General features: G+C 45.2%; 1 protein-coding gene across 1 annotated transcript; it reads left to right on the top strand.

Annotated features, from left to right (window-relative positions):
• Window positions 1–6,993: 6,993 nt before the first annotated feature.
• Window positions 6,994–10,047, top strand: BTG1 (BTG anti-proliferation factor 1). The gene is made up of 2 exons (XM_055118188.1): window positions 6,994–7,491; window positions 8,718–10,047. Exons 1-2 carry the CDS (start codon window positions 7,344–7,346, stop codon window positions 9,083–9,085), a joined length of 516 nt encoding a protein of 171 aa, XP_054974163.1. The 5' UTR covers window positions 6,994–7,343; the 3' UTR covers window positions 9,086–10,047.
• The last annotated feature ends 923 nt before the right edge of the window (window positions 10,048–10,970 follow it).

Raw genomic sequence — 10,970 nt, 5'->3', positions numbered from 1 at the left:
CAGTTTCTGGGGAAAAGGGTCTGGGAGAGAACAAGCCATGTGGTTCTCTCAGGTTTCCCTGCCAACTGAGGTCAAAGAAGAAGTGAGATACTTAAAGAGACTAGAATAGAAGGCTTTTTTTCTTTCCCCCTGCTTTCTCTTATCTGCCCCTAGGGATGATATTCATTCCAGAGAAAATATTTTATTTGGCAGATTAATGTTTTAATATGTCCTTTGATTCATTTTTCAGTGAGTCTTTTAATAAATGTAGCTTATTTTCCAAGATCTGTCAGCCATGAGATGTCTTCTTAGCCACCTGAGTATTGCTTCCCGGGCCCCCCTCCCCCGCGTGACTGTCTCATTTCCAAACGGTCTTCAAACTTTATAGGGGCTTTATTTCTCATCATTTCTTTGATAAAAGTGATTTTAAGGGCACATCTGCAAGTTTTGCAGTCCACAATTTAAGAGTTCAAATCTGGTTGTAAATTTCTTGTTTCCTTTAGGACATGTCAAGTGTTGTCAATTCTGCTACCAGATAGAAAGTTTTCCTGGAATTCAGCAAGCCAATGCTTCAATACAGGCCACACTATGGAATGGCATCTATAGATATTGGATTGTTTAAAATGTGTATATATATATCATATGTATATATGTATATATATATATATATATATCAAACAAAACACAGCGCTGAGCAGTCTCTGATGCACTGTCAGTGATGTTAACCTGCATTTTTGCTTTGTAGCATCTCTTTCATCTTTCTGCCTCCCAGTCTCTCTAAACAACCTAAATTGCTTTAGCAAAAAGAGAGATTAGCCTCAAATTTGTATGTATCATGTTTTGATATATGTGGTTTTAAGGGCCACTCCTGACACATTCTCAAGGTTTACTTCTGGCATGCTCTGGAAACCATTCTGTGTCAGGGGTCTAACCATAGCCTCCCACCTGCTCTTTGAACTATCTCATGAGCCCTTGATTGTGTTTTCGGAACCCCTGTTGATATGAACTCAACATGAACGCCTTAGCTTCTGCCCTTGGAAGTCATACGTAAGGGAAGCAAGGCAAGTTGCCAGATGGGGAGGCTGCTAAAAGTGATCTCCTTCCTGGAGTAAGAGCAAAAAGAATAAATTAAAAAACACTGGCTTCTAGATTAAAATATAAGCCCACATGAAAAACTACATTATTAAGAGTTGAAGACAAAAATAGAAGTCACGTCAACACTGTCTCAAATTTGTCATCCTTGGGGCTTTCCAAAAAAATAAATCTGAGCATAACACTTCCCTACCAAAAATATCCCCAAGTACCCTATTTCCCCCACCCCCCACTATCAGTTTTTCTTTTTCCTCGCAAGTATATTTCTATTCTTTGGCTAAAGTTTTTACTTTGTGGTACCCCAAGGTCAGAACCCTCCGTTTTGTTTTTCTCTTAAGGGAAGTTAGGAGAGATATTTTCTTTTGGGGGCTTCCTTATCTACCTTTGTTAAAAACACATACATAAAAATGATTACTTCATCTCCATTTGCTGTTAACACTCAGTAAAGAAATCCTCACCCTGTGCTTACTGGATAAACAAGTGTTTTTTGTTTTTGTTTTTCCTAGAGCAACCAGCACAAATAACCGGTACTTATCTGAAAGTAAGTTCACAATAAATATAACATTAGTGAGCACAGAGTAGATCTTGCCTGAACTCTGCCTAGAAGAGGTGTCAAGATGGGGAACAGCATTGCAAGATGGGATTATACAGAGGGGTCTGGAACAGCCTTCTGCACAAAGCTGTGAAATGAAACATAGCCATTAAAAAACTATCTGGGCCTGGGGCTGGAGAGATAGCACAGCGGGTAGGGCGTTTGCCTTGCACACGGCCGACCCGGGTTCAAATCCCAGCATCCCATATGGTCCCCTGAGCACCGCCAGGGGTAATTCCTGAGTGCAGAGCCAGGAACCCTGTGTATCGCCAGGTGTGACCCAAAAAAGCAAAAAAAAACAACTAAAAAACTATCTGGGCCTGGAGTGATAGTATGGGAAGAAGAAGTGGATCCGAAGTGGGGGAGGGGCAGGGGTCCAGGGCCTCGAATGCTGTAGAGGAGTGGTATAGCCACACATCCAAACAGCAGTCAACAGCATTGAAAGCAGAAGATCCAAACTGTAACCACGTGGGGGTGGGAAGGAACACTGGTAAGGGAAGTGGACACTTGAGGTGGGACTGGTTCTGGAACTGCCTAAAACTAATCTATGAATAATTTAGTTTTATTTTTTATTTTTTTCATAGTGTTTTAATATCACTGTGTCACTGTATCACTGTTATCCAGTTGTTCATCGATTTACTTGAGTGGGCACCAGTAATGTCTCTATTCCTCCCAGCCCTGAGATATTAGCAGCCTCTCCTTACTCGTCTTTCCCAATGACTGGAGACTCTTTCAGGGTCAGGGGAATGAGACCTATTGTTACTGTGTTTGGCAAATCGAATATGCCACAGGTAGATGGCCAGGCTCTGCCCAGCGGATGAAATACTCTCGGTAGCTTCCTGGGCTCTCCAAGAGGTGTGTGTGTGTGTGTGTGTGTGTGTGTGTGTACACATATGTATGTATATATGTATATATATATATATGATTTGTTGCCTACTGTCTGAAATCCATCAAATATGGTGTGGTAATTATGAAAAATGGGTAGGAAGTGTTTTAATAAGAGAATAAAAATGTAAAGAGTCAAGTAAAATCTTTCCCTGGAATCATAGTACAGGAAATAAAGCACTTACCTTGCATGGGGCCAGTGATACACCAGTAATACATATTGTACCCAAAGTCATTCCAGGAGTGGTCCCTGAGCCCAGACCAAGGAGTAAGTGCTGTGAATTGCTGAGTGTTACTCAACCCTATACATCTGAAAATCTGGGCCTTCACTACAGATAATTCAGGATTCCTGGGTCACATGGATGTGATTCTAGCAAGTAGAACACAAGACTATGATTCGCATCAGTAGCCTGATAACAAAATAATAGAATGTGTTGACATAGCGTAAAGGGAAACAAAGTAAAAAAAACTTTGAGGAGGGCAAGGTAGGCATTTCTACCTTGCAATATTCCTCGGAAACACACTTTGATCTTCATTTGATTTGCTTAGGAACTGCATCTATGCTATAACAATATTCATCATCCACAAAAGCAATTTATACACACATCTAACACGGAGGCCTGGACAACGGTGCACGACTGGGTGTAGCTCTTACTTTCTCCCTCAATATTGACTGATTTTATAGAGCACATTTTCATCACCTAAAGTTTTGCAGATAATATTTTGTTTGGGGGGGGGCACACCAGGCTATACTCAGGGCTTAACTCCTGGCTCTGTACTCAGGGAGCACTCCTAGAAGTTGAGCACCAGGGAGCATATGTGATGTCATGGATAGAACACAGGCATGGAATATACAAGGCAAGATTTTTAATCCCTGTATTATCTCTCCAGCACCTGCAAGCTAATGGTTTTGATTAGACTCACTTATATTTAAGTATTTGACATTGTGCAAAACCCATTTACTTTTTGTTGGAATGTCCGTTAGGCATTGGGGTTGCAATGGTGATGACATCGAGCTCCTTTTCTCTAGGAATTTATAGATAAGAAAGGGAGACTAGTAAACATTGTAAATGTAACATGTTTGGTAAGTACCAAAGCCAAGGCAAAAGAGAGCAGGACACTCTGGAGAGTTAATCAGGTCCACAGGGTCAGGAAAGGCTTCCCAGAGGATGATGAGAAGTTGATGGGACAAAAGAAAGGAAAATAAATATCTTAGGCAGTGGAACAGCAGATAAAATGAATTGCTTAATAGCTTCTGTGCCATCATGTTCATAGATTAATAATTTAGGTATGTCTGTGTTCTCAAACTCAGAGCCAGGATGAAATGAAGGGCCATGATGAAATGCAAAAAAAAAAAATGGAAAAAAAAAGGAAGCAGTCAGGAGTGGTTCCTAAGTTTCATGGATGTGACCCCAAAACAAAATAATTATTAAAAGGGCGTAATGAGTTTTCTTTCAATAAAAAAAATGACATTGTTTTAGTCTGATAAAAACACTGTTCTTATGTTTAGGATGTTAAAGTCACTTCTTTTGTTCCTTTCCTTTTCCTTCCTTTTCATTTTTTTGGTCATCAGGGCATTGAACTCAGTGCCCATGTATGCAAGGCATGTACTTTGCCACTGAGCCACATATGCCATCTTTTCCCCTAAAACTATTGTGAAAGCAGATGTTAATGTGATTAAAAAGAAAGAATCTTTGGTAAAATTAAAAGATCTTCAACTTTGTTGACCTCTAAATTTTAGTAGTCTATGAAATAAAAAAGTTAATTCCTTAAGCTAAATTGTTTTTCTTTTTGGTTAAAAAAATAACACTAAAAAAACAAAACAAAACAAAACATAGGGAACTGTGATGTTAGTCCAGTGCAAACTGTTTTAGTAACATTAGATCTGAGGATTGGCAATATAAATCCCCAGTCCTTTGAAATTCTAGTTAGTTGTCCAATAATTCCCTGTACAGAAAGTTCTTTGTCAACTTGTAAGCACTGTTTCCAAAGATCTGCCATTTGCGTTTTCACTTGCAAACTTATTTTGAACCTTGGGTTCTTTTCTGGATGTGTTTTGACTGAATTCCTGGTATTTTGGATATTTTGATTAAAACTTACCTAGGTTTTAAAAATGAATTTGATATATTACTATCCAATCATCTAATAAATCAGCTAATGCACAATTTGAATGCCTGTTTAGTGCTGGAGATGTGCTAAATAGTCTCTAAATAGTCTCAGTGTAGTTATCCCATTTAGACCTCAGAATAGCTTTTATGTTTCTTAGATTAGAGGTTAAATGACTTGCCTCAGGAGTTGGATTGTAAATAGGAGTTGGATTGTAAATAGTGATGATTGCGTGTGAAAGTTCCTTTATAATTCAAAAACTGGAGAGAAATACCAGTTGATTTCTTGGGTTGTAAATTTGGAAAATCAATGCTAAGCATAACTGTCTGGAAGAAAAAACACTAGCAATATGCATTAGGCACTATCAAAGGCTTGTATTTATGGCCAATATTGGTTTCATATTCCTTTCCCCACCCAGTGTTTCCTATATGCTTCAGACAGTAATTTCTTAAATACATTTGTCTGTTGAAAACGTGAGTCAAGGTGGGAAACACACACATGCATTAAGAAACTAGTGTGCTTGTGGGTGGAGAAGGATCTTCAGAATATGAGTTAGTTCTGGTATCAGACATGCTTGATCTAGATCTAAGGGCCTCTCAGTCTACCTTTTCAGTTGGAAAAGAGGTCTCATGGTCCCAGTGAAAACATTTTAATGTTTTTTTTTTAAATAAGAAAAAAACAATAATCAGGGGCTAGACCAATATTGCAGCAGGAAGGGCACTTGCCTTGCATATGGCTGACCTGTGTTCAGTCCCAGACACATCATATGCCTGGAGTGAGCCCTTAGTCAAGCCCTGAGCACAGACAGGTGTGGCTCAAAACAAAAACAAAAAGAAACACCTTGACTTTATTTTTTATAATGCTTGATCCAAGGAAAATAATTTCACAACTCAATGTTTTAAAGAATACTATTTATCATTGAGGCACTGATTTTACACTACAACCTCGTAGATGTGTATGAATGAAAAATTAACCCATTTATTCTTCCTAACTCACCTTTACAAATTTCTTGTAAACAATTTAACACTTCACAAGTCCTACTTTTACATCCTTTCTATACCTTTCGGCTTAGTATTCAAAAAGAAAAATTCAGTGTTTTGCAATATTGATGACCAACTCAGCTCAGGATATTTATTTCCATCTGGTGGAGTTCAACCTCTGCCTCTGTTTGCTTTCACCATCTGCCTCAGGGTCTCTCTTTTTTTTCTTCTTCCTGGAGTCCCAGTTAACCCTCTCAGACCTAAAAGAGCAGGTTCACGCCTTCTTTTCTGAAAGTTTGGCAAGTTCGGTTTCAAACTTGCACGGTTTCGAATTTCAACTTGTTCTACCTTCTGCTTTTACAAACAGCGGCAGGAATTTAAGGTTTGGACAGCATTCGGATGGGCCCACCCCCATTGATTTTGTCTAAGATGAATTATATCCGCTCCCCCAACCCCCGCACCCACTACCTATCAGGCTGGACAGGGTTCACATTCATCTATTGAACATTCACTGGCTTTCCCATCCGCATTTCCTGACTCCTTAAGTTTCTGAAGCAGAATGCACAAAACGGCGTGCGAACCTCCTGCTTCTTTTGTAATTGTACTTTTACAAAGATACGCTCCCGGGAGGAGCAGAAACGGCTGCGTGGGGTTGGCAGCGCGTGTCCCAAAAAAGAGAACGAGGTTTCCCACCATCTGCAGAAGGTGTGCCCCCCGCCCCCCCAGTCTCTCTAGCCCCTTCCCCACATCCCAGAGGCAGGCTTCCCCCCTCCTCTACCCCCGGCTGCAGCACCCTGCACCCGACAGCCCCAGCAGCTCGGCGCGTTCCTCCAGCTCCGCGCCCCGGCCGCGTCCCACGGGAGCAGCGCGGGGATGGAGCCGCCGGGGACGTGCAGGCGAGCAGGCAGCCCGCGCCGTGTGGACACAGCTTGAGCAAGGCGGCTTTCATCAGCCCGGCGCTAAGTCCGGCTTGCCCGGGCAGCGCAGTGTTCGCTGAGGATGCGCTGGCACCGGGCCCGAGTTGCTGAAGCGCGGAGGAGGAGCCTGGCTAGGGGCTGGAGGGGGGGGAGGGAGGGAGGGAGAGGGGGGCGGAGCTTTCACACGCGCACCCTCGCTTCCCCCGCCGCCGCTCGCCCGTCTCGGCTCGCCACTCGGGGGTTTATTTGTTTACAAGCGGATTACGTCAGCTCCTCCCTCGCTTCCCGCTCTCTGGACCCGCCCCCTTAGCCCTTTTTCCCGCCCCCTCCGCCTCCGAATCTGCTTGCGTCACAATGGTGCGATCTCCGGATTGGCTGCACTCGGCCGTCACGCTCCAGCTACGCCACTTCCTTTCCGCGGCGCTATAAAAAGTGCTGCACGGCGCCTGCATCTCTTCGCCCCTAGAAGCTGGAAATGCAACTGTTGGGAGCTTCCGAGCCCGCGGAGCTGGAGGCGGAGGCGGCCGGGGAGGTCCGAGCGATGTGACCAGGCCGCCGTCGCTCGTCTCTTCCTCTCTCCTGCCGCCTCCTGTCTGGAAAATAACTTTTCTTTTTTTTTTTTTTACTATAAAGAAAGGAGAAAAAAAAAACAAAAGTAACCATCCGCCCCACACGTCCTTCTCTTCCTCTCAGCCCTCTGACCTGCGAGAGGGAGCCCGGGGTGGCCGCTCCGCTGTCGGGGCCGCGCCGCCGAGCCCCGGCCGCCCCGGGCCGCCCCCGCCCGCCGCCCCCATGCATCCCTTCTACACCCGGGCTGCCACCATGATAGGTGAGATCGCTGCTGCCGTGTCCTTCATCTCCAAGTTCCTCCGCACCAAGGGGCTCACGAGCGAGCGACAGCTGCAGACCTTCAGCCAAAGTCTGCAGGAGCTGCTGGCAGGTGAGCTGCTGGGCCGCGACCGGGCGGTGGGGTCCGGGGTAGGGGGTGGGGGGGGACCCGGGGGTGGGCCGGGAGCGGTGATGGAGTGCAGGGACGTGGCCGCACGCCCCCGCCCCCGCCGGGACCCGAGAGTTGGGACGGGACGGTCGGGGCCGCGGCCGCTGCGGGTCCAGGACAGACTTGGGTGGGCGCTCAGGTCGCCAACGGCGGCTGGTCCCGGGCTGGGCTAAGGGTGGGCTGCGGGCGCCCCTTCATCCTGGTACGGCCGGCGAGCGGAGGGAAGCAGCAAAACACGCACAACAAAGAAACTCAAGCCTCCCCCGAGGCGGGCGCTTGCGGGGCTCGGACCGTCCCCGGATTGGGGGACAAAGGAGCCGCGGGTCTGGGGTGTTGGCTTCGACGTTCCCTTCCCCGCCCCCCTCCCTATGCCCTCCCCTTCCCCAGTCCCCTACAACCGTTGCGGGCTCGGGGGGCCGGACCCGGGGCGGGGAGGGGGGGGCGGTGGTGGGCAGCGTCGCTCCGGCCCCCGGAGTCAGCTCGGCCACGGACGGACGTGCTGTCTCCGGGCTCCTGCTCACCCCCCCCTCCCCAAGTCCCCCCACCCCCGTTCTCTGCCCCATTAATCATCGGATTTGTCACCGGCACAATTGCAGCCCAGCCCGACGCTGTAGTTTTTAGGGCTGCTTGTTTTTCTTCCCTTTGGGCTGTAACAGTCCGCTGGCGTCTCCCCGGTTCAAAGCCCGTCAAGCCCCATTGTGTGCGGCCGGGGCGGGGTGGAGAAAGTAAACAGGTTCCCGCCGGGCCACCGGTGCCATCCGGCGGGCCCAGGGCGCGCGCGGGAGCCAGTCCGCTTGGGGCGGCTCCGCCACTGGGTTCCTGGAGATTATTATAATTATTATTATTATTTTTTGGTCCACCCCCCCACCCCCTCCACTCCGGCCGGCTGCGTTTCTCAAAGTCTTCCCCCCTTTCCCCATCCCCCCCACCCCCCCAGAACCCCGCGCTTGTGGCCACTCCACTCCGCGATCCAGCCCAGCTCGGCGTGGCAGCGCCGGGGGCATCTGCGCGGCTGTGTGCGTGTGTTGGAAAAGTTGCTGGGGTTCTTTCTTTTGCCTCCCCTCTTGCCCCGCGGAACCCGCGCAGGAAGGAGGCGAGTGGCCGCCGGAGCCGAAAGATCTCTAAGCATTGTCTCCCTGTTGTTCTCCCTCCCCCCCACCCCCCTCTAGAACATTATAAACATCACTGGTTCCCAGAAAAGCCGTGCAAGGGATCGGGTTACCGTTGCATCCGCATCAACCATAAAATGGATCCTCTGATTGGACAGGCGGCCCAGCGCATCGGACTGAGCAGTCAGGAGCTGTTCAGGCTTCTCCCTAGTGAACTCACGCTCTGGGTTGACCCCTATGAAGTGTCCTACCGAATTGGGGAGGATGGCTCCATCTGCGTGCTGTATGAAGCCTCGCCGGCAGGAGGTAGCACTCAAAGCAGCACCAACGTGCAAATGGTAGACAGCAGAATCAGCTGCAAGGAGGAACTTCTCTTGGGCAGAACAAGCCCTTCCAAAAACTACAATATGATGACTGTATCAGGTTAAGATATAGTCTTATGGATGGATCATCTTATAATGGATGGATAAATTTGATTTTTGCTTTGGGTGGGCTCCTCTTGGGGATGGATTATGGAATTTAAACCATGTCACAGCTGTGAAGATCTGGCACAAGATAGAGTGGTTAAAAAAAAAATTTTTTTTAAGTGACAGTGCCATAGTTTGGACAGTACCTTTCAATGATTTAATAGCCTGTGAGTCCAAGTAAATGAGAACTTAATTTGCTAGGGAGTGAAGTCCTAGGGTGGTTGCAGTCTCTCCTAGACACTGTAGCTAAATTTATGCATCAGTCCCTTTCACTCAAATCTGTATTTTGAAGAACGTCCCTTTCTCTGCAGTAGATCTCGCAGAGGAAAATTGCACTATGACACTTGAAAATTGTTAACATTTTTTGGCAGCTCAATAGGAAAGCTTCAACATTTGAAACATGGTAGTACTGGAAATTTTCTGATAAGACTTTTACCTAGCACTTAAATATGTATAAATGTACATAAGACAAACTAGTAAGCATGACCTGGGGAAATGGTCAGACCTTGTATTGTGTTTTTTGGCCTTGAAAGTAGCAAGTGACCAGAATCTGCCATGGCAACAGGCTTTAAAAAAAAAAAAGACCCTTAAAGACACTGTCTCAACTGTGGTGTTAGCACCAGCCAGCTCTCTGTACATTTGCTAGCTTGTAGTTTTCTAAGACTGAGTAAACTTCTTATTTTTAGAAAGTGGAGGTCTGGTTTGTAACTTTCCTTGTTCTTAATTGGGTAAAAGTCTTTTCCACAAACCACCATCTATTTTGTGAACTTTGTTAGTCATCTTTTATTTGGTAAATTATGAACTGGTGTAAATTTGTACAGTTCATGTATATTGATTGTGGCAAAGTTGTACAGATTTCTATATTTTGGATGAGAAATTTTTCTTCTCTCTATAATAAATTGTTTCTTATCTTGGCATTTTAATCAATCTCTTGTCATGATTATGAAGTTCAGTTAAGAGAAAATATTTCTGAGAAGACGTAGGTCCTATAAGCTCTGTGAATGTCAGTTGCACACTGGTCATGCTGGAAAACGTTTGCTAAGGAGTGAAGATGATATGTGTTTACATATTTAGGTGTTAGAAGAAGCAGGTAACATTCAAAACCCGGACCCTTTCCCAGGATGAGACAAAGGTTACATCTACCAAAAAATGACACAGGATTACGTTTGTTTCATTGCTTCCCTGTTGAAGTGAAGATATAAAATATTTGTTCATTCTGGCCCACCTTTAAAAAACATTTTGCCCCAGGAATTCCTTGTTGGATTAGAAAATCCTGGGGAAAATCCTGGGGCAGATGATCTATAAAAAACAGGCTAATTACTGCAGAGAGATGTTGATTTTTTTGCTTTTCATCAGCTGCAAGATTTACATTAAATACCAATCTGGAATTCAACGAAAGGTATGTTTATGCACTTACATTTTCAAGAGTTGAAATGTTGTTTTTGATTATTTTCAGAATTTTATATGGTAAATTTTTAAGAGCTTTTTTTCAAATGAAAATTGAGTGCTGGAGTTTTGCTTATTTCATAACCCTGCTGGTTCTTTGGTTAAGGAGAATAACACGGGTTTTCTCGTGTTATTTTTTCAGTGAAAACTGAAAGTGGAAAATTCGAGGTTTAGCTAGTGTACTAAGGTAACATGTAGTGGCTTTTTTAAAAAAAAATGTTTAGTGGCTTTCTTTTGTTTGGTATACAAGAAACCTGTTCACACCAGAAATAGACATCAAGATGACCTGAAATAGAAATCCCAGAGAAGTTGGGAATTTATTTTAACCTTTAAGATTAAATTACTCTGACTCTCGTACTACACAGTAATACAGTTGAACATACAGTGCTAAATACAAACA

The sequence above is a fragment of the Sorex araneus genome, chromosome 10 (genome assembly GCF_027595985.1).
Source record: "Sorex araneus isolate mSorAra2 chromosome 10, mSorAra2.pri, whole genome shotgun sequence".
In the NCBI taxonomy this organism is placed as follows: domain Eukaryota; kingdom Metazoa; phylum Chordata; class Mammalia; order Eulipotyphla; family Soricidae; genus Sorex; species Sorex araneus.
The sequence above is the reverse complement of the archived record's forward strand: the minus strand, read 5'-3'. Positions and strand labels throughout refer to the sequence as shown.

Bases quoted from the DNA above. Each gene is read 5' to 3' on its own strand.
- BTG1 (XM_055118188.1), top strand. From the start codon at position 7,344: ATGCATCCCTTCTACACCCGGGCTGCCACCATGATAGGTGAGATCGCT. The intron at 7,492-8,717 runs GTGAGCTGCTGG...ACCCCCCTCTAG, and splicing joins TCTGCAGGAGCTGCTGGCAG to AACATTATAAACATCACTGG.